Genomic DNA, 24,515 nt, shown 5'->3' on the forward strand with positions numbered 1-24,515 from the left:
AACAAAAAAGGTGGGGAGTCGGGTAAAAATGGGGAAAACAGAGTGGACAAAGGGGAGAGGGGGCGTGACAGTTTACATGAAATTACTTTGCATACACATGCATCAAATTAATTACACGATTAATGTTCTCACATGCAAGCCAGTCTGCAAGCCTCTTATGCAAATCTATTTCTCGCGATCATTGCAGCATTTGCATGTCGCTATCTTGATATCTTTTGCCGGCAAGAAAATGATTCCATTGCCTTTCGTGATTTCCCTCCCTGCCGATTGCATCCCCAAGAATTTGTGTTGGAATTGTGTGAAACATGCCATTTGAATAATTATCTTATTTGCATGGCAGCCGCAGCGAGAAATGCACTCAAGTGCAAATTAAAAGAGGAAAAAATAAGGAAAACTAGAGTCCAAAGTTCTGGAGGCCCCATCTCTCCGACATTTTTTCCCATTTTTTTTTTTTCCTTTTTTCTCCGACTGGTTAATCTGGGGCTGTGTGAGCGAAAAGTTCAAATTGATAGCTGCGAGATTTGTGGAGCAGATAAATCCGATCTGTGCGAAATGCAAAATCGCGTGCAGCTCCATTTGCTCCATTTCCGCCGGGCCTTTCCTCCTTGGGGGATACCTATGTGTTTTCCTATTTATTTATAGTGTTTTTTTTTTTTACCTTTTTTCGGGCCTGCAGTCTCAACGTTTCCACTGTTTGTGTAACATAATAGCAAAGGCAAACAAATGATAAGTTTGATAGAGTCACAATTGCGCGCCACCGCTGCCTTATCTATTTATTATTTTACCTTACTTATATTCCCAACTTCTTCGGGAAGCAGAGTAGTTTTTCAGGTAGCTTCTGAATTTTTATTATCAAAATACTAATTTCATTGTTTGCACAAGATTTCCAAATTTCTTTTTTTTTTATAGCTACGGCAGCCAGTGCTTCAATTTGGCTGTTATCAGCCTATAAATATTTAATCACAGACCTGTACTTTAGGCATTCATTCTCCATTCTCGCTCATGTTTTATTGTTCTTTTGGGTTCGGGTTTGGGTTTGGCTTTCGTTGGCTGCTGATAGCGGACAACAGCATGGGAAGTCAAGATTCTTGGTTAGATAATGGTCACAAGGGAGCTGCAACACGGCGTATGAGTAATTTGCCGTGCTTGTATCTAAAATAGTCGACTTGCTGTTCTCCGGTTTAGTTTAATTATGTCAAGTGTTTCGACATGAAATTAAAATGTTGCCACTCGAGCTGGAATTTAACTGGAAAATTAATTTGTCATTGCCTGCGGATGTGTGTTCGAATTCTGAAGATATGATAGCAGTCGGCCTGAAATGTGCGTAATTATTGCTGTTTAATTAAAATACTGATAGCCGATGACTTAGGCGCTGATTAATTTGGAATTATAGTGTGAATAAAGAAATAAATAAATGTGATGATGAGGTGAAGACTTTTCCCGAGAGCTTAGCGCCTTTAATTTCAATAAACTTCAAGCAAACTTGAACAAACTTTAAGCCTTTTGTCTGTCTGAGTGTACACAATAATTGTGTGTAATTAACTTGCCATTTGATTGAAATTATACCCCGCACAAACACTCACACTCGCACATCCATTCATTCATTTGTGGAAAATTCTTAGTAAAGCAATTTGCCTGCCAAAAGTGATGGCTGCCAAAGGGGGCGAACGATTTCAGTCAGCCATATTGAATTGTTCGGGCTGTTCCAAGGAGTTTTGCACCTCCACCGGCTTTAATTAAAAATTCAACCCCCCAAACAAAATGGCTCACACACATGAACACACATTTTACAGCTTGAGCAAATTTGAAAAACAATTAAATGCCATGCGCGCAATTAAATACACAAAAGGTGGCAACAGCGCAAAAGGGGAGCATTGGGTGGTTGGCCTGAAAACAGGGAAAAACCGGCGAAAAGGGGCGGGGAAAACCAGGGGGGAAAAGTGGAAAAGGGTGGAGCAGCTGCTGCTCAAGTGGCACACACTCGCTCACACACACTTAGGCAAAGGGTTGGGGTGGTTATATACCGTTAATTAAGCAGCCTGCTAACAGAAACCCAACGCCAAAGAGTCTTCAGACCGAGAGAGTTCCGGGCTGGAGGGCCTTGTGGCTAAAACCAAAACCTAAACCAAAACAACAAACATGACACAAACAGACAAACAAAAGCTTTTGTTGCCCCAGAACAACAACGGCAAATCCATCAAAACAAACAGCCAGGAGGGATTGTTCCGAGGATTGGGACTGGGACTGGGTCTGTGCTTGGGGTTTGGGCTCAACTTCCACTCGCTGCCACTCACTTTTCCACATCGAGCGCTTCCCATCTCACCGAAAATCCTGCGAAACCAGAAACCGCACGGAAAAACTTTCATTCGCAGCGGCCGTGTAAAAAGGATTTAATTATTTGCTCTAAGGATATGCTCATCCGATGGGGGAGAAAATTTGTTCCTGCGTGTTTGCCAACAAATAGAAAAAATATGTTTCACGTCCACTTGGCAGGGCGTTCGGCAAACAAAATCAAGCGAAATTACAGGACTAGCTGCACAGAGGAAAATTATTACCACAAGTAATCGAAATTGTGCAGTACAAGATTAATTATCATCTTTAAATCGCAGTTCGTTTTCTGTGTATGATTATTGCAGTTTTTTTAACTAATACCTCTCCCTTTCCCAGCTTAGCTGCAGTTTGTATTTTAAATTGTGAAATGAGCCCGAGGCAAAGGCCTAATCCCAGACCCAAACTCAGACTGGGATTGGGATTTCAGCCGCGGGTTAGGCTTAGACTTACCCCCGAGAACCCACTCCCGTATGTCAATTGCAGGATATACGCCGTCGGGCAATTACGGCCAGTATGAAGAAGGGAGGGAAATCTCTGCTTGTGCCACGCCCACTGCGAAAGGGAAAACTTCCCACGCACCGAAAACTGAGTTACGAACCGTAATTTGATTGTTTTGCTTTAGTTTTCGATGGGACTCGAGTTCGAGAGGGCAGCGTCCCGAAGCTGTTGATTGTAGTGATTAACCAACCGGCCAGGAGCTGTGACAGAGATTTTACCAAATTACAGGGCTCTATGGAAATTGCATGTTTTGACTTTTGGGTGGAACGCAGCACGACACGCGTCGATATTTGTTCGACGCCTGCCCATTCCCCTCATTCCGCCGGCAATTATCTGCCGCAGCTGAGCCGACTTAGCCAAGTCACTTGGAAAGTTCTCAGACTGACCGCAAGTCAAACTTCTCGCCAGCGTAATGAAGTGAGCGAAGCCCAAAACAATTGAGCAAAGTTATTCTATACTTCAGCAATTTGTGTGATGCACTGTGAACAATCGAAGATGGTTAGTGGCAAATGGTACTTGGAGCTATTTCTCAAAACAGCAAATATGTTTTTGGTAGACACTGGGTCTTTTTCGCACTTAAAAGTGTGCCCATGTTAGAATATTAGGCAAAACAAAACAAATTCAACATCGCCCTGTTCTCAGTGTAAACTTTGATGGCTCTGGTCGTAACTTTTTTTATGACTCACTTGGCCCTAGAAATTTGCGGTTGTTGTCTCGGTTGCCCATCTACACTTGCGCTCGCCCAATTGTCGCTGCTCCACTCCAGATATCATCAAAAATTTAGCAAGACGAGCGGTCGGAGAGGGCATTAAATAAATAATTTAGCTCCGGCAGGTAAACGAAAATTGTTTCTTGATCATTTTAATGCACCCAAAGGGCCGCTCCGCCCCGAAAAAAAAACTTTTCACGATGAGGGAGCATTACGTGACGTGGAAATGGAATTGGGTTTGGGGTTAGATGGGTGAACCCCCTCGTTTCGCTTTCATTAATATTAAAAGCAGTCCCCAGCATGGACGCTCATCATTTGAATAAAAACCGATATTTGTTAATAATTGTCGCAGGACATGCGAAAGGAATTCGATAGCTTAATTTGTGGAGCGGGCCCTCGGCTAATTGAAAATGTAATTAAAGCACGCATCGATTGGCCGGATCCTCTTCAAGGAGCACGCCAGGCATTTTGGCCAACACTCGGCGGTGTTCCGAAGCTCTCAGCTCCCAGTAATTGGAGCCACCTTCACAGGACCCAGGCCGCCAAAAAAATAATATTGAAAAAATGAAACAGAACCCTGGGCAAAGTGTGCGGCAAGTGTGAAAGATGCGAGCCAGTCCAGAAGACTTGGCCCAGACCATCAAGCCTATCAAATTTCACCGCCTCTGTATGGGAAAGTTGTTGTTTTGTTAGTTTCTTAGCCGGGCGCTCTGTTTTTTATGGCCATTTCATTTCATTTGATTTCGGCTGGCTAATTAAATAGTTCCATTTTGGCCGGCGGTCAGTCCAAAGTTGTTGTGCTTTGTCTTTGTTTATAAGCCATAAAAGCAACGACAATTGCTACAATTGCAGGCGGTACCAGCGGCTTTATCGCGTCCGTTTATGGTGGAAATTGTTTATGCGACTATCAAGAGACACCTTATGGCTCATAAAGTGGAGGGATGGGTTTGGATCGGATCGGATTGGATAGGGTTGGCTAGGAGTGTTTAAAATGCAGACGGCGTTGTCTAATTATTAATAGATTTGCGGCTGCGAGTGTGTTTGAAATGGAAAGTAGGCAAAAAGCAGGAACCAGCCGTCCCCTGGAACTTGGCCAAGTCGTCTAATCTAACTTAAGCTATATATTATTTTCCTCCAACCTATGCTTAAAGCTAATCCCCCAAAAGTTCATTGCTCTCCGGAGCTATCTATTAAATCAAATATTCGGCAATAACAATTATACAAAGCAAACAAGCCACAAATTGTCTATAGCAGGGCGCTATTAATATGCGATTTAACAAATATTTAGCGAAAACACAAGCAATATGTGCCCCGAATTCGAAATGAATCACAAATGCGACAAAATGCGTATATTTCATTGTATTCGAAAGTCAAGAATTTTTACGAGCTTGGGAAAATAATAATTTTATGGCTAAAAATTGTAGCTTGCACGTGCATGAAATTAATGCGAACCGCTTTGTGTATTTTCGTTATTAGCAGAATTTAAATTGCTCTTCGATCGATTTCGATCGCTGAAGAATACCTGGTACGTTGACATTTTTGGTTTCTGCATAAGTTTTTCCCCGCTGTCATTTCTTTCCTTACCTTGCGCCTGCTTATTTTGTTTTAGCCGCGTTTAATATGCCATCGTTGTCGCTGGCCTGTTGTCCATTGCCGATGACGATGTTGATGATGATGGAGATGGAGATGGAGACGAGTTGATTCTACTCCTAGTTAGAAGACGGTCAGATCGCCAGAGCCAGTCGCTGCATATTAATTTGATAACTTATATATACAATATACGTGTATATCTAGCTATATTTATTTCTGCACACGACGTTGTCTGCCCGCTTGTCGTTTCGTTTCGTTTTGGCTCAGTTTGGTTTGGTTTTGTATTTTGCTCTAGGCCTAGGCCACGACAATCTCGAACATTTGTTTGTCCACAATATGGCCAGGCCATGGCACTTTTGACAACTTGACAGTCGTGCAGACAGTCCGCGTCGCGAAGGGGGGAGTTATAGCCGGGCCAGGAGGCGGAAGAATCCGGACAAGACGGGGCTGACAATGTCTGCCTTTGGCATTGGCCATGGCTGTATCGTCTGGCGCATTTAATGGCCAGGCGTGTCAATTTAAAGCGACATTTATAACCAATTTGTAATCAATTCTAACAATCAGCTAACGCACCCCTCTCCCCATCCCCAACCATACCCTTTTCCGGATTGAATTTACTTATTCATATTGTGTGATTTATTCTTCACTTGCAGCGGCCGCCGAGCTCATCGCTGTCCTACGGCGGCGCAATGAACGATGACGCCCGATCGCCGGGCGCTGGTAGTACTCCCGGTCCACTGTCACAGCAGCCACCTGCCCTAGATACATCAGACCCTGGTAAGTGCACACTTAAATCTATAACAAGTTAGTGGTATTATGAGAGTAAAAGATTTGAAGCAAGATTGAAATTCCAGTCAATACTGCGAACATGGTATGGTACCATATTTAAAGCAAGCTGAGTGATATGAAATCGTATCTGATTGATATGAAACTTGGAGAATGTGGAGAATCCATTATAATACAAATTTCTCGTTATTACACCAATCTCACCACAGTCTTCATATTAAGCTCCATTAAAGCTTTGGAATGCGGCAAAATTGAAGCTGATTCTGGCCAGCTTCGATCTGCTTAATCCCTATTGAAAGTGTTACACACTTCACACCTCTTGAGGCGGCTGTCTCCCACTTTTGATTATGTTGTTTGCCTCTGTTTCAAGTGCCGCCAAAGCTTTTCGAACAAGTTCGCAGCGTAATCGTACAACAACTTGACAAAAGAGTAACAACAACTACGGTTACCAACAACCAACTGCCAACTGCGTGGAGAGGAAACAACAACTTTTCCTAGGGACAGCCCTTCGGATCTTCGGCCTTTGAGGCCCTAGACTGCCTGTCTTGGAGTTCCGAACCTGGAGCCCAGTGGACCCACCACTCCAAACTCCACTTCAGCCGGCAAAGAGTTTTATGTGTATTTTTTAGTATTTTCCCCACACTCCTCCCTCCTCGCCTTGTTGTTGCTTTTTCAATATTTTTTCGAGTGCGACTGACTTTGCACTTGGCGCTTCTTTTTGAAGATCTCGTGTGCCGTCGTGGGTCGGCCAGGGGGGGAAGTCAGGTGAATTATTTATGGTGATAGGCAAAAATAATATTTTGTTTCTGTATTTTTATTTCCTCGGAGAGCGCAAGTGCGTTGTTTTCCCCTTTGTTTGTATGGCGGCAACGAAAAAAACAAAAGACCTGGCCAAAACAGCTCTCGAAAAAGACACTCTAGGCCACTCGTCGTTTGCTCTCAAGAAAATGAGAAAAAAAAACAAAAAATATGGAAAAAAACGAATATTGAGTGGGGGCCCCAAGGTGATAATGCAGTTTCACTGCTAAAAGAATTGGGACACCGAAAAAAAAAGTAGATGTCAAATTACCAAATGGTTAGCCTTAAAAATAAAGTATTTTAAAGACAGCTTGCTAGAATATGTTTGGTAAAACCAAATTAGCTCAAGTTTCAACTTTTTTTTCACGTGCACTACGAGGGAGGGGTTTGAAGAGTGCTCCACCGAGTTGGAGGCGTTCCGCAGCCAATCCATTGACGTTGACGTCAAATTCGAAAAAAACTTTAAAGCGCGCCGAACAGCAACTTTAACGATTGTGTGTGAGTTCCACCGATATGCGAGTATATACTCGTACATCGAGAATATATATACATATATACTTTTTGTGTGGTCGTGTGTGCGCGCCATTTTGATTGATTTATCTACACGTCGCTTGACTTTGTAGACAAATTAAATTTCGGCATAGTTCGAGTTGTGCACTCCCGAGCACTCAATAGAAATTATCTACAGTTGAATAATTTCTAGCAGCGCGCAAAATTTCCATGTTAATTTTCGGGACCGCAGCCTCCGCTCCGCTCCCCTTCTTGTTTTCCGAGCGATAAGAAAATGGCAAGCCCCTCCTCGCCGCTTTTCCATTTCCCTACTGCCACTCGGTGTCTGTGGGAAATTTGCGTCGCGTATTCCGGGCGTAGCAAATAGATATTTTCCACATTTTAAGTAGACAAGGCAACCGAGGGCGGTGGAATGCGGTTGCCAAGAATAAGTATATATTCACCGAGCTGCAGAAATTCCACTGCAGAAGAAAGGGAATATTTTTCTGTCGTAATTTTATGCACGAATTCGTAAAATGTTATTCAAATAGAAAATGTGATTTTTATCAATTTTGACAGGAATTTCATGCCCCAGCCGAGAGCACAATGAAAAGTAAGGAAGGGCAAAAAAGAGCCAGCGGAGAGCTCAGTGCACAAGGATGCGCATCCTGAAAATTTCCATGAATTGTGCGCGGTGCAGAGGTCAGGGAAAAAGGGGCATGCCCCTTCAGAACTTAAAGATACTTTTCGTCTTTAATTATAGGTGTACTTGGAGATAGATTTCCCTATAAAACCGAAAATACTTTAACTGACAGCCGCAGACCCTGTAATTACACATACAGCACCCTCATCAACTTCGCCTTGAGTTCAATTAAAAAACATATTTCAAAGTGACGAGCTAATGCGGCGTTAAAGAGCCAAGCGATACTCAAATTTAAAGCCCAATCTGTTTATTTACACGGCGAAATTGACGAGTCGTCAAGTGTCGTGCTTAAATGCAAATCAAAACGAGATCAGCCGTGGGGTCAGGGAAATAAAATTGGAAATGAAAATAAACACAACCAACGGGTGGTCCTTTAGCAACCCCTTGCTTTTGCACCGACAAAAAAAGGAACCCCTCTCCCTCCGCCCCGCTGACATTGATTGAAAATGCTGCGTGACGTAAATTAACTTTCATGGGGGTTGGGTCGAAAAGTGCGTGTTATCCTTTCCGCTCGGGAAGTTTCGTCAAGCCGCAAGACCCACACAATTGCCAATTGTTACAATTTTAAAACATATCCTTCTCGCACAAAACCAAATCAGAAGGGGAGGGATGGCAGCTTGTTTTTGTCACTGCGGCATTTAAATCCTACCCGACCTTGTGTGAAGTGCACTTATTTTCTTTTTTCCCAGTTTTTTTTTGTAGCCCAACTAAGGCGATTATCTTTGGCCGATGCCCTGTTGTTCTAGCTTATTTACATTGATGGCATGAGTTTTGCACAGCAACAAGAGGCATAACAATAACAGGAAGCTCTAACTCTGCTTTGTTATCTTACCACGCACAATTAGACAATTTCCATTTGGGCCTTTCCCTCGGCGTTGACAGTTTTTCTCAGGCATTTCGCTCTGGGAGTTTTCTCTGTCTTTTGTGATGTGAAAGCATTTTCCTCACCCCACCCACTTTTAATTGTATTCTGCGTTTTGTTTTGGGAAAGGAAGTAAACACGCTCTCTTAAATAGTTTAGATAATTTTATTTTGTTACAAATCGTAGGTTAGTTTGCTCTAATATCGTAAAAGGTTCTAAAATTCTAATTAAATAATTTGAATATTTTAAATGCCCCCTAGAACTCACAGCTGTCATATGACATCCAATCATAATTCACACCCCATATTATCTGCTGATCCATCTTTCTAGCGTTCCCACAACTTTTTAACTCTTTTGTCAAAATGCTGACACGAATTTCCCAACCCAGACAGCGATCGACAAAAACTGAAATTAAAATTTTACGCATTAACGAAAACGAAGAAAAAACCTTTTGTGCTGTGCTGGCAGAAATTGCCCATATCTGTTCGGGGTTATCCTTTTGGCATAGGACTAGGCATATTCATATTTCCGAATCGGAATAGGAATCCCTAACCCCTAGAATCCGGCAAAACGTGCCAGACCAGCTGCTGCACGTTTGGGATTCCGCTCGGGTTGATTCGCATTCGCACTCGTAAAAATTGAAACAGCAATGCGATGTTTCATAATGAGGACAGGACTCCGGTGTGGTGGGGGAAATATGGCAATAGTCGGGGGACCAGGACCAAGAAGAGCTTATGTAACATTACGTCAAACGGCGCAAAGGGCAATACATCTTCATCCCCTAAAAAAGCAAACTCAACGAGTGACGGGACTTGTTCTTATTTTACAATGAAAATTTACGAACTGACTGTTGCTTTTTTTCCTCCGATGCGGTGTGGTGCGGTGCGGCGCATTATCATATTTCTGGACCGACACGCCAATGAATAGAATGCGCATCGAATTTCCCGGCAGGCCGGAATCTTCCCGGGGTAACCCTCACATCAACGGAATCATCAACACCAGCACTGGGAGTTCCTGAAAATTTCGGGAGGATGAGGCGGAAGGTCGCCGGGAGTTGACAAACAAGCAACACCAAAAAAGACTTTGAGGGTTGCTCAAAGAACTCCCGATTGCCGAACAAAATGCAAACTTCCGAGCCGTCTCTTTCGCACACAGCACTCGTATACCCATCTCTTTTGCTGGGAATCGCGTTTCATGGGTGGTCGCTTTTGACTTGAAATTTGTCTAGCTTTACACTTATCGTCGTAATATAGTTATGGATCTGCCACACTGGCGGTTGCATAAATTAGTAACAGCCGGACGAACACTCAAGCCATCAAGTGATAAGTCGGCGAGAGAGATGGCCATACCGCTTGAGAAAGAGACAGTCAGACAGACAAACGGACAGAGAGGCAGTCAGCTAGAGATAAGTTTTTTTTTTTAATTTCTGTCCCCCCGCATTAACCTCAATGCTATTCATTCTCAAGGAAACATTAAAAACCATGTACTCCCGACTTTTATTATTCATTATTTTCGCATTCATTTCGGTGTCTCGCTGTCTCTTTGAACTGCATCCGAGAAAGAGAGGGGCATACGATAAGCGAAAGAGATGGCACGATGGTGGCGTGCCATTAATAGAGCTATCAAGTGCCGTATGCTGCTGATGACAGTGGCGGAGCTTATCAAGCTGCCAGTTTTGCAGTTTTGCAGTTTAAAACTGCATTTCTCAACACACAAATCACAAATCACTGCGCGGCATGCAATCTCTCACACAAATCATTCCATTTTTGCCCGACGAAGCCAAGTGTCATTAGCGTCACACGTCCCGATCCCAATCCCGATCTGACACATGCCCCTCCGCCCCATCCTCTAAATGCCCCATCGTGGTGCCAAGTGTTTATTAGTACGAGGCATTTATCAGCAATTATAATTATACGGCTCTCTCTCTTGGAGCTCGAGTGTGTGTACGAGTGTGCTGTGAGCCCTGACGACCTCTCATTTTCGCTGAAACCAGAATCAATGAGATACGCCGGAGATGGCAACGAAATCCGGAGGGAACGCGCTGGGAAATCAGATCATCTATATTCCGAAAACAATATGCTAGGAAATGGTTAATATAATAATACTTGAGTTCATACTTTTTGCTTTAAACTTCAAAAATATGTTCATAGTGCAGTGGACCTATTCGTAACGACTCCACTGTATGCTAAATGCTTTTTAAATGCCCAGCCAGGCAAATTAAGCCGCTCGCGTTTTGGGCAGGCTAGCCAACAACCTCTCGACCGGCCACGCCCACTACCGGCATTATCCACGGCCCCCTTGAAGAGGCCTTGTTTTCGGTTTGTTCGTTTGGAAAACAAAGCCACCGAAACACCGAAGATTACAGAGAGAGAAAATGCTATAACAAAAAGTACTACAATCTAAATGAATTTCATAGCTTAAAAAATGATTAATTAGAAAATTTATAGGATATTTGAATGTCCTTCAGGATATGATTTATATTCAACTGGATATTGTCTCTGATAACACCTCGGCATAATTTAAGTGTAGTCTTCGCCCTGCGCCCACTGACCGCAATGGGCGTGGCAGCAGCCCCTCCCCCAATCACCGCCCGCCCCGTTTGCCTGGGCAAACATTCAATGACAAATTATGCGCCTTGTGGCTGAATGATGGGCGTGGTCGGTCGGCGGTTCTGTGCTCACCTGACCAACTCTGCCTCTCGGTTTTGTTGTGTTTTGTTTTGTTATGCCACCTACTAACTTAACTTAACTAACGAAGCAACCACCCCTCCCCTGCCAAAAAGAAGAAACCGCCCACCTGGTTGGAGCGTGTCGAGGGCGTTTTGTGAGGAAATTTTGACATTTTGTAATGCGTTCGTCCGCTGCCCTCGAAAAAAGGAAATTATCTAGCGTCAACAGGAGGAAAATTGTGGCCGAAAATGGTTAGGGAAAATTGTGTAGAAAATTGTGGTAAATATAGGTATGTTTATACATATAGAGAAGTATGGAAATTGTAGGTTAGCCTGCCCTAATGATAAACGACATTAGCGAGCGTGGAAAATGAGAGGGAAACTCAAGGGGGTCGAATGAAATGGACTTCTGTGCGATGCAAATGGTCTGATAAAAGTGTTGATCACGAGGGCAAGGAACCAGAGATGATCATTGAACTGTCTGCAATTTTGAGTCATCTCCGAGGCAATTGTCTCCGGTCCGCGAAATAAAGTAAGTATCAGCACAAAGAAATGCGAAATGCGGAATTTCTGGGGCTTGTAAGCCCCATCTCCCCCTCCCGGCAAAAACACACCCACTGAACGGAGGAGATGTATACACACATGTGTCTTGTGCTAAATTTAAACAACTTTTTCGCCCGGCCATATAACGCTTTCAATGGAAAAATATCTTTTGTAGCGCCAAATGGCGCCGTGGCACAAAAGTTCCATTTCGTACTTATACTTTTGTTCCTTTCATTTCTTCTCCCTGGTTTTCTTTTTTTTTTTGGCGAAACCATTCGTTTGCAGGCTCTTCAAATATTCATTGAGTTTGACTAAAAGGCCAGGGCAACCCACTGCCATTTCATTAGCTCGCCGAAGTTGGCCCAAAAACATATGGAGCAGTGACAGAGCCGGAGAAATGGGAAGCGAACCGGAGCTCCTCTTCACATTTAAATGCGCACATAATTTCTAATTTGTGCGTCTAATTTATGGGCTTCGAGTGGCAGCGAGAGACCCCAAAAACTTAGCACAACAAACTTGCCAATTTAACGGGCGCCCAACCAGAAAAAGAAAATACTCAAGTGAAATAAACGAAAAGCGAGTAGAGTAGAGCAAACTGAAGTGAAAGCTGGCGGCGAAAAGTTTTCCTCATTTCGCACTTGTACGCCCAGAAATAAGAAATAAATAAAGCCATTTCTTCTAATATACAAAAAGCCTCGAATGAGAAAATTACTTTTTTATAAGGAGGCAACCCACAGAACAGCTCCGTTTTCCGCAGAGAAAAGGGAAAGTAACCACCCACCCAACCCAAGGCCACACCTTGATGTTGAGGGTGGGTGGTTGGGGTGCGAGTACATTGCCAAACATTGCCTAATTTGGAATTGCCTATGAAATGTGCATTAGAATAACTAGAATCTACTACCAAAGTGTCACCCTTCGCAGTGGCGAAGGAAAAAAAAACCGCCCAAAAAGGTGTGTAATAAAAATAAATGTCTGTCGTTTGTTTATATCAAGCAGGCGGCAATTTCTTGGCCGGAAAAGTTGCGTATTACTCCTCTTTTTTTTTGGCGTTGTCTCTGAGTCTGTGCGGGAAAACCCTTTGCAAACACCTGGTGTGGTCCAGAAAAACAGAATACGATGAGTAGGGGTAGTGGAAACACGCACATCGATTGCTCCAAAGGCAAAAAATCGAACTAAATTTTACGACATAAACATAAATTTTATGACAGCCCAGAAAGTAGTAAACGCCCGAGTCGGGAAACCGGGAAAAGGAAATCAATTTTATGCGCTCTGGCCAGAAGTAAGAACAACAAATAGCGGGGGATGGGGCCCCATCAAAGCTTCGGGGCAGAGATCTATAAAATCTATGTGAGAACTATTAAAAAGTCGTAAAAAGGAACTATGAACGTTTGGTGGGTGAGTGTTGGCCTTTGGCGGTCGTAAAGTCGCCAATAGAGATTTATTTCTGGCTTATCGCCTGGGAAATGGCGTAAAAACAATCGCACCGAACGGCATTAATAATGCCATTACAAGTGTAATGTAATAATTGTCCTTGGTCATCACGGCACGACTCAGAGCAATTAGGTCGCTCCGACTTCCATTGCATTATGTGCCTATATCCACATATAGCACATATATTTGTATCTTTGTTTCGGGCCCTAATGTAAACGCATTTAAACGCAATTACTTTTCACCCAACGTGTGTGCGTTGGTTGTCTTTTCTCTGCTGGCCAGGCCAACAACACGTACCAAAGCCATTTCAGTGGCCTCAGCTCTTCGGCTGATGATGATGATTGCCGGCGTGGCTTCGAGTGTCGTCATAAAGATCTTTTATCAAAACGTTAATGGATTGACTCATACAAAACACTCTCTATCCCTTTCTGCACGGTAAAAAATGAAAAAATAGGGAAAACTGTAAGAGAAGTAATGCCTTATCTCCTAATAGCATTTTAGTGGCCATTCGATTGAATTTCTCGCAGTGTAATCTTGCGTGCACTTCTGTGTGCATAGGGCTTACACGTGTCCATTGGCCGAGTTTTTGGGACAATTGCAGCGGCCTCGGGTCTTCGTCTCGTATAATATGTAATGTAAAGTTAATGAAATGCTTCACGATTCCCCGCCACTTCCCCCGCTTATCTTCATTGAAACTGTTATTAATTATAGGCGCACCCTAATTTGCTGCTAGTGCCGGGTATCATTCGAGTCCCCAAAGTCGTCAGAATGTGCTGAAAGCCTATATTAATTGCATTTTAATGAAACACAATAAGGAAACTTTGCGGCCTCGGGGCAGAACCCTTTTTTTTGTATTCTAGGGAATCTAGATCTATAATACGATCCTAACGGCCCGATACGAGCCTAGTTGTTAATGATATGGTAAATGCCCGACTCCTTGGAGAATTTCGCTGTGGCAGTGGCAGTGGTATTGAAAAGATTAACCGGCCTACGAAATGGCACTATGTCTATACCTGGTTGGTTGGCTTTTATTGGTCGGACTACCACAAATGAAATTAAATATTCGCAGCGGTGCAAAAAATGCATTAAAACAAATGCGAAAAAAATGTGGAGCTCTGCGGTTGGCGCATTTGTTGTTTTCATTGCATTATCAGGCGCCGTGACAAGAAAAAATACACGAAAAAAGGCAGCAAATAAATAAAACATGCATGAGCAGAGGCTTATATAGCACATCTGTCTCTCTGTGTGTGTAGGTGCATTGTTGCTGATAAAAAATTCATTAATTCATATACAAAATGCAATTAAGCGCAGTGGCTGCCACAATAAAAGCACGAAATCAGTGATGACCAACTAAAAAAATGGAGAGCGCCATTCGAAGAGCTGTCGATTGGTGGAATACCCTCATTAGATCGATTGGTTTTATACGAACTTATTTCCTTATAATATAGTAAGATAGATTAGAAAATTAGTTTGAAAGTCAGCTATCTGAAAAAAGTAACATATGTTTAAAATATAACTCACTCTGAGCATGCAACATGCAAATGCTTTATGGCATTCCAGGGTATCAAAGAGAAAAGTGCTGCATAAATAAAATAGTAGGCGGCGTGTGGGAGTGGCGGTGGATAACAGCAAACGCAGCAGTTAAATTAACAAATTGCATGCATATTTTAATAAAATAAATATTTTAATAAGATTAAACTATAATGCAGCCAAATGTCAAAGTAGCGCGTTGCACATTCCCCAGCGGATAACAGAGAAAGAAATTTGAATAAAAAACTGATTGCTCTGTTTTATATAGGCATATTTTTTGTTTTGTTTTTTGCATGCTGTTGTTTAATTTATGCGGTTTTCAATTACCCTTTTGATATGAATTAATGACCGCATACAATGCATAATCCTGGGGCAGCTATCGCGCACTCCGCTCTCTGCTCACATAATTTAATTAAACATTTTGTGGCAGGTGGGTGGTTGTGGGTGTGGGTGCTATAGGTGGGCTATCATGTTGCACTTGTCTCTATCCGCAAGATCCGCACCCATTCCACTCGCCTTTCGTTTGCCAATAGCTTTGTGTTGCATGTTGCTGCTGCAACATTCCTGCAACAACTGCAGCAACGGCAACAACAACTGCGCCACGAGCAACAACATTCTTTTGTTGCTCGCTGGGGCAGCAAAATTTCATGCCTGTGTAAACTATTTGTCGACAATTTTGTCTGCTACAAAAGTCCGCATGCCACAAGACCAGACCGTGGTCTATACGCCAAAGACTCCCAGCCATCGGAATCGAGAGGAAAATCGGCGACCATGGAGCGATGTGGCCAAGACTAAAGCGTTGAAGCGCACGCCGCCGGCACGAACACGCTCAGCCTTTTGGCCCTGGCCAATTGCCGCTCTAATGACTCCGCTCCTGAGTGCCCAAGTGGCCAAGTGCTGCCTGCCGAGCTCAATTCCCTGCCAATCAAGTGCAACTTTCCAGGCGCATGCAAAGTACATAAACAATGATGCAAATCAATGGCTGCACTCAGAAAAAAGTATTACACAATACATATAAGAAAGCATAAGCAAATGGCTGATGAATTTGGCTAGTATACCATATTATATTCGGTTTTCTCTCAATGTAGTACTATCAGTCCAGAGGCAGGGATTCGGCGGAGGTTACCCTTCTTATCGCCAATGAAAAGTTTGGCGCGTTTAAAGTAAGTTTACGTGTAGCACGGCAAAGTGCATTGATAAGAAGTGCACCCCGATGCTGTCCCACCACCCCCCACCCGTGGATCTTAGCCTTTTGCTGATTAGTCGATCAATGTTCGGTCTGAACGGAATCAAGCTTTTAAATATGCAAAAAGCAGAGGTGGAAACAGCATATACATGCGGCGGCATTAAGAGCTCTTAAGAGCAGCGGGTTCGAACCAGTTTTGGACCCTCATCCTACCGCTGCCCCTCCTTTCCCCTGCCCTTGCCCTTTCCCTTTTCTCTTGGCCAACTCCCCGAACTCCTTGGCCAGCGCCATTATGGCTCATTATCGCCCCGAGCAACACAACATCTTACATTATGCTGATGAGTTTTTTGGCCATTCTAATAGGAAAAGGCCTGGGCTAATTTATAAATATCTGGACGGCGAAATAAAATATGAAAAGCAGAAAAAAAAAATATGGAAAAAAAAGGAAAGCACCACCGCCTCTTCGGTGGTTTGTTCATTAAACGACTGCCACGCCCACCAGTGGGGCTGTTCATTAATTGTTGACAATGATTACCTGGCCAACACAGAAGAAGCTGAAAAGGAGACGAAGACGAAACGAATCGAATCGAATCGCATTGAAATGAAACTAAGGCAAAAACCCTCGAGTCTCGAGGCGAATGCAATTTCAATTTTCAACGACAGGTGATAAATAAATCGAAACGCATCGAATTGAAAGCAGCAGCAGCAGCAGCAGCGGTGGCATCGGCAATCGATTCGTTGCGTTGCGAATGAAATTGCGCCATATTTGGGCGTTATTTGTGGCCGAGCGGTGCTCCGGCTTTCCAGAATCTCCAGGTGGAAAAGGGTGGGGTGGAGTGGACACCAGGACGGACTGGGCAGTAAACCAGCCCAAACGGGGCAGCACACCACACCACTCCACTCTACGCTCCACTCCAAACCACAGAGTAGACTCCTCCCGTAGCTCCGCCGACTCCAAGTCAAAGTCCAATTCGAGACTGAGGCGTTGGCAATGAGCGTCGAAGGCATTTAATTGCCACCGCGGCATTTTGACGTCTACGCATCAGGGAGAAGGGATGCACGGAGAGAAAATCACTAGCAACTCTTGAGTAAAATGCTAAAAATAAAGAAACAGAGTGCAATATTCTTAACATGTTTTTTTAAATAACTATTTGATATTTCGGTGGGTTTTCTATAGTTACTTAGCATCACCAAATATTTGTTATATAGTTTCTTTCTCTCTCTGTTTGGACAAGAAAAGAGACGGAAACAGAGCAAGAGACAGGGACGGAGACAGAGGAGACCCAAGAAGACAGAGGTGTTTTGTCGCCAGTCCGCCAATGCTACCTCCAATTGAGTGCGAATTGGCATTTCATTTGGCGCATTTGGCATTTTCGGGGCGCGTTGATCATTTAGCCGTGTTTAGTGTCCGTCGCTGTTGCGCTTTTTAATTTCGTTTTCTGAACAGCGGGAAAAAACCTAAGGAAAAAACACAAAAAACGAAAGAAACAGAGCCACAACAACAACACAAATGATTTAAGATGTTCGACTGTCAGTGGTGACAACATTGACAGTAAAATTATTTCTACGCGCTGCAGAAGGTTAATTATCGTTGATTTATTTACAACAAACTAAAAAACAAAATAAAACTAAAAACAAACTCCAGCTGGGCCATAAAAATAAAACTAAAATCCGGCTTACGTTACAGCAAACGGAAATAGGGAAGAATTCGATGGGATATTTAGGGATTTTTTTTAGGGATTAATTTGTTTTGGGACACAAATTAAATCGAACTGACTGCAAATGCTTACGGCCTTAAAATTGCCATAAAATGTCACAAAAAATCACTTGAAAGAAATTAAAAAAGAATTAATAATTTATTGAAATAAAATGCGTGCAAATAAAATGCGGCAAAAAAGATAAAACACGGCTAAATTAAGAGCAAAAAAAATGAAAAAAGTTTACCATGACAGCCATAAATAATTAACAATACAAAAAGAGATGAAGCAGCAGAAGAGGATTCTGCGTTAATTTGCATTTTTGTTTTGTGATAACAAAAGCGTAAAAATAAGCGAAAAAGTTCAACAATTTCAGCAGGAACAAACATGGCAAACCGCAGGCAAAATTAAAACACGAGCACAATGTAAAAATATTAAATTAACATTAACAGGGAAATGAAAGCGGTTAGCGTGGGTGAGATATGCCCATATATGTATGTATATGTATGTAACTGCGTGTGTGTGCGCTTGTCAAAGTGAATTTAAAATAATTATTGTACATTATGCGCCGCAATGCGTATTAAATTAAATGCTGCACAATAATAAAATTAATCAAGCACCAAACCAAAAAAATTATACTATATACACATGCGTGTAGAATGAAACGCGGCAGGAAAACCAAAAATTGCAGCAAGGTGGCAAACAAAAGCCAAACAAAAACCTGCACAAAAACTATATTGTTCAATGGCAGCAACAATAAAACGCACGTAATTAAGCGTTTTAATGCTTCATCTATGGATAAGGGGGTGTGAGGGGGGATAAACATAAAACAGGAAAACATATCTGAGTTTTTAATACCCCACATAAAAATGGTTTACCTGCTTTGAATGTGTACTGATTTGGTTTTGCATTCAAAGACAAACAAAATGATTTAATAGTATACTTTTTTTCAAAACATCCACAAATTAGCGGAGCTGGTTAATCACAAACTGCAATTTATTGATAATTTTTGTAATGCATGCGGACAGCTTTAATTGAAATTAATTTACCTTCCCCACTCTCTTCTCGTTGCAGATGGTAAGTTCTTATCATCACTCAATCCTTCAGAACTAACATATGATGGTAAGTCGCATTCCACATTAAGTCATTTAACACTTCTATATCAGTACCTATAGAGTAGATTGCTAGTCGTAAGCTTAAGATACATGGTCAGTTGTAGATCTGAAGCGAAACACGTGCTGCCCTTCGGTTCGCACATCAATCAAAATTTGGCCGATGGCCAAGGGCATCGATATAGATCGGTTCCTTAGTTCCTTAGTGCCTCAGTTCCTTAGTTCCTGGGTCTCTTGGGCTTGATGGGCTCTTTGATGTCTGTCACTAATCCTGTTCGCGATCACGTTCCTGCCCGGTCCACGCCCACTTTGCTCACGGCTGCGGCTTCCTGTTTCTGCGATCTTTTAAAATGAGAAATTTCTTTTTAATTTAGACTTAAACAGACTGCGCACCGGACAGCTGATAAAAAATCATTATAAAGTTAAATTTTAATTAAAAACTACAATCGATTAAGGGGGCGAGGGCGAGCTCGAGGGTTGCGGTTGGGGACGAAATACTGTCTGCGGCTCATAAATTGAACATCGGCGGTCTCCTCAGCTTTCAACGTGCATGTGGGCCACGCCCACTGAAGGAAAAAATAAAAGAACACAAACTGAAAAGTTAAAAAATACAACAACCGACAGATGATGATGATGAACTTGTGCCAATTTTTGCGCTGCGAAAATCAGTGGCAGTTTTGATGATGTCCGATGTCTGATGTCCGAGGGCCGATAGTCGCGGCATTATGGCATTATATAAGCGCATTTCGCTTTCATTAATGAACATGAGGCAAAAACGAATGGTCGAGCGACCGGCACGTGAATTGAAATTTGATTTATGATCGGCGAGCGGCCCTCCATGTGGGGCTTTTCTTTCTGTACTCTGTGCTCTGCACTCTTGTTTTTTTTTTTATATTTCTTCTTTGCTGGCTAAGCAGCCTCCTCTGGGTCGTAAAATCCCAGCCCAGGATGCAGTTTTCCCCTCTTTATGATGCGTTAAATTGAGGAATGGCGTGCCAGAGCATTTAAATCGTTAAAAGGCAAGTGTAGGGCCGGTCAAATGTAACTCACATTCGATTGTTTTTCCTGCACTCGAAAAAATGCACTGTATCTTTGAGACAGTACCATCAAAATTTAATCACTAAAGCAAAATATGATGATATCTTAACCTATAATACATAGATATAAAAAGAATTGTCATTTAATATTTTTCAATACTTGATTTATACATTATTTGGTTCCTTTAAACAAGTAATCCTGGTTTCATGACCATATCCGAGATATCCATGTTCCAAATATCGTGCTCGAAAGAAAACCACATCGATGTCCGATTTCTGCATCACCTTTTCGCCTGTGCGAACCAGTGTTCGAAAGACCCACTAACCTACAAAACAGGGCTTTTATTTTAGGCTGGCCAAAAGGAGAGCAGCCGAGCAATATGCCAAAAGTGTAATTTGTATTATTTCCTTGGGCGGTGGCGGTGCGGGGGGCGTGCCCCCGAGGGCGGGGGCGGTGGCGGATGGCAGACAGCCGTGGGCCATGGCCAAGAGCTGAAAGAGACAGCGAGAGCATGGGACAGAGACAGCGAGCGGGCGTTTAAGCACAACTTTAAATAATCGTCTGTCAGAACTGTCAAACAAGCCGGCAAGCGCTAGAATTAATGGCACACAGGCAGTGCGAGGGAGAGGGGCCGGTCGCCTTAGAGGGAGACAGCTGCAATTTGTTTAACCCTGCGCAGGCGCAAAGCGTCCGTTGAACCTGCAATCCGGGCATATTCGTACCCCCGGTGTATGGCTGTGTATGTGGAGCACAAGTTGAATTATTGTTTCTGCACTTTTTTTTTCGCTTTTAGCGCAGTCGCAGCGAGTTAAAAACAATGCCATTGCCATGGCGGTACTTTATCAAATGCCCCGTCTCTTTCCCTTTGTGCGAGCCCGTCTCGTTCCCGCTCCCACTCCATAGGTATAGCCCTCTCTTTCGGCATGTGTTTGTGTGTAAAATTAATGTTGTTGCGCCGCAGCGGGCGAACTTTCAACTGTTGCTGCTGCTGCTGCTGTTGGCTCAAGATGAAAAATTATTGCTTTTAATTTATTGCATAAACAAAGGCTACACCATCGGAATAAAAATGTCTGGCTGTGTGTGTGTGTGTGTAAGTCTGCGCGAGTGTAACGGTTCTCAAGGTCATGGGCGAAAGAGACAGCAACTGGGGGCTTTCCCCGGCTTCGCTGCCAACTGTCAAAAATGATTTAGTAGTTCAAAGCCGCGTTTTGCGTCTGCTGCAAAAGTGCGAAAATATATGTGAGGGCAGCGGACGTCCGACAGCAGCTGTCAAATGCAAATACAACGCAGCAGCAGAGCAGCAGCAACATCGCAGCACGGCGGCAACAGCAGCAACAACAGCAGCAACATCGCACGTTTTGACAACAAATTTTGACAGTTTAGCAAAGGTCATGCGGAAAGTAAAAGTTGACAGGCCCAGAGGTGTGTGTGTATGTCGGTGTGTGTTTGAGTTGATGGTGTGGTCAGAAAAAATAAAGGGGTGTGTGTGTATTTGATAGATTGACATCATCATTCGGCCTTTCATTCACTTGTCAGGAGCACAGTTAGCGAAGCTCTGAAACATTAGTTTTTTATAGTTCATTGAGCCAGCAGAAAAGCGAGAGCGGATCATTGACAGGCAGCCACAATAAACTGACAAATCAAAATCAAAAACAAACCAAATTAGCTAGTCATAAAAGCGTCTGAAGTGAGCGAATAGCCATCGAAATGGCAACTGTTGATAGATCATTTGGAATAAAACACAAAATACGACGCAGACGCGTCGTGATTTATGGCATTTGATAAATGAGAATTTAATAAATTTCTAGCTTATTTGGATTTTTTAATTTTTATGATTTTTTTTTTTTTCAATTTTAGTGCGGACGGCAATTAAAACGTGTGTATTTGAGCCGGCAGACAAATGGTGGCGCTCGTTTCGATAGATTAACGGGGTTTGATGTTGTTTGATGGGGTCTCAGTTTTCTGTATCGCCTGGGATTCGAATTTCTTTATTTTCGATTTTATTTGCTGTGCCATCAATTAGCCATAATAGCTCCGACTTGGGGCTTAAGCTTTAAATCAATATAATGAAAAATATATTCTAAATTGGCTGTCCGGCAATGAGGTTTGCTTATATCGAAGCATAAACATTCTTTTCTCTGTGTACAACTCACTTGGACCATTACTTTCCCCCAATTGAATACCCGGGCCGTTTAAGTCACTTTCTTTGATGCTCTGGCTCATCATAATTCCTCGACAGTCACCGAAAGTTCTTTAGCCAGACGCAACCCACATAAATCCAGAGGTCCCTCCCAACTTTGTTGTCCTCGTGAATTATGCATGCAACAAATTGTATAAAAATTTCTGCAACTTTACGTTGTTACGTGCAGAAATTTGGAAATCAAGCGAAGCGAACCCCAGAAATTTGAGGAGCACTTGTCGAGGGTTAATACATACCATACGTAGCAGAGGCAAAAACCGAAAAGGACCAAAGGACTTGCAGGACTCTAGTCCCTGGTCGCTGGTTTTTCCGGCTTAGCCCAAGTCAACCCCCAGAGGATATGCTCGAATATTTATTTTTGTTCCTCTCCGCTCGGCGTTTACAAAGTGATTACTTCTGTTAAAAAATTGATGGCTCGATGTTGGACACGTTTTCAATTTCCAGCCAAATGGCGCGTGCTGCTGCCCCCAAAAAACCAACAAACTTACAGGTGCCGGATACATTTTCCATCGACCATGAGAAGGAAACTCGGATCAAAATTGTCAAAAGAAATTCCTTAAATGACTTTGTCAAGTCGTTAAAAGCGAACACAATTTGGTGTCGCTCTTTATTTTTGTATTTTGTGTCTCGTTTGGCTTTAATCACCGATTGCTGTCATGTCCGAGTTGAATGGCAATTAAATGGTCTACGACTCGTTAAATCATTCATGATTAACTCACTTCAGCTCCCTGTCCTTGAAGATTTAGTGCCGTTGAGAATCGTTAAAGATATGCCTCACATTTCGGATCGGAATCCGCATCGAAATCCAAAACCAAATCGAAAACTGAAAAGCAGACGAACTGCTGTCGCATAATCGATGAACTTTGATTGGCACTCATAAAACCCATCAACCGGTTGTGTTTTTCTCCAAATGGTAATAGCATAATAGCATATTATAAATTGCCGCCAGCCAAAAAGGTAACTTGGCACAAAAGTCGGTTGGCTTCGCTGGGCCCAAATGGCTTTTTAATTTGGTCAACGAAAACGGGTTGGAAAATGTTTGCCGAAGCGTTGTTTGTTTTTTGTGTCTGCGGGTTTGACATTTAATGGCCTTTTGCCTTCTGGGGGAATGTGTGGAATGTTTCATTTGCATATGCAGCCTGCGCCCTGAAATATGCAGTGGTTTTTGTTTTACCAGCATAGCTTGAAGGTGTGTTCTGCTGGGAATTCCGTGCACACAAAAACACTGGGAATTTTCACCCGTGTAATGTTGGTAACCAATTTTAAATTTGAAAGTAGGAGTACCATTTTACTGCATTTTTAAAGCACTTTTGTATAAAATGTAATAATAAACAGCACAAGGCAGAGCGTTTCTTTCTCTGCATTAATTCCCTATTTAATTTATTTTTGCCTCCGTATTGCAAGGGAAAACTTTGATTAAACTTCTTGCCAATAGCAAGCTCAGCTCGTATGTATATAGAGCGTTCATACATATGCACGTATATATGGCGTGCTATATGTCTGACCAACTTTCATATAAGTAACATAGATAGCGCGCCCACAGCATAATCGAAGGGGGAAATGCGGAGCTGAGAAGTTGGAGTAGCAGAAGGATATCCATTTGCCAAAATAGCAAAACTTGCATAAAAACTTTTGCGCAACAACTTGGACTTTTCCATCAAACAAAAGCAAAAGGAAAAATAAGAGGGAAATGAAACAAACTTTTAATGCAACCCACCCAAAAACTCCCGCTCTGCCCACACACAAACGAAAACAACAGCAAAAACAAGCCGAAGATAGACAAACTTGCAGTACGCCTCCTCGTCCTTGTTGCCGCCCATTTGCACAGCTGTCAGTCAGTGGAAAATATTTCCCAGCCCGGGCGAAAGAGAGACGGGTGCTCGAGAGCGAAAGAGAAGGATTGAAAGCTGGCAAGGCAGAGCCAACATGGCGAACAAAAGTTTTGCTCGCTGCGGCAAAAAGCGGAAATGCATTCAAAATCTAATATGGCAGCCATGGTCATGAGCAGCAGCAACAACAGCAACGGCGACTGGGAACGTAGCCCCACCACCACCCACAATTCACCCACAATCCACCCACCACCCCCTACCACTTTCCACTGCAAAGTAGCAGCTAAACAAAAAGGCTAAAGAGTGCCAAAGAAGAAAATGCAATTTTCTGAAAAACCCATTAAATGTTTGCCATCAAAAAAAAAAAACTTATATATATAGGGTGGGGGGAGGGGAATAAAGAAAAGCCAGAAGAAGATGGGGCGAAATAAGAGATGGAGTAGAACCAACTGCAAATAAAGCAAACGACGAGCGCCAGAAGATGGCGGCGTTTGCCAGTGATAGACTGTGCGACT

The 24,515-nt window shown here is 42.8% G+C and overlaps 1 protein-coding gene across 2 annotated transcripts in view; it reads left to right on the plus strand.

Moving 5' to 3' along the window:
- The window catches only part of LOC6728636 (homeobox protein homothorax), a 107,603-nt gene that overhangs the window by 46,413 nt on the left and 36,675 nt on the right, over window positions 1-24,515 (plus strand). The window contains exons 7-8 of one of the 2 annotated variants that reach the window (XM_002103941.4): window positions 5,782-5,905; window positions 18,896-18,943. In XM_002103941.4, coding sequence (XP_002103977.1) covers window positions 5,782-5,905; window positions 18,896-18,943 — 172 coding nt within the window. The remainder of the gene's footprint in view (window positions 1-5,781; window positions 5,906-18,895; window positions 18,944-24,515) is intronic. The other variant, XM_016177034.3, reaches the window with a different exon arrangement.

This window comes from Drosophila simulans, chromosome 3R (assembly GCF_016746395.2).
Source record: "Drosophila simulans strain w501 chromosome 3R, Prin_Dsim_3.1, whole genome shotgun sequence".
Classification (NCBI taxonomy): Eukaryota; Metazoa; Arthropoda; class Insecta; order Diptera; family Drosophilidae; genus Drosophila; species Drosophila simulans.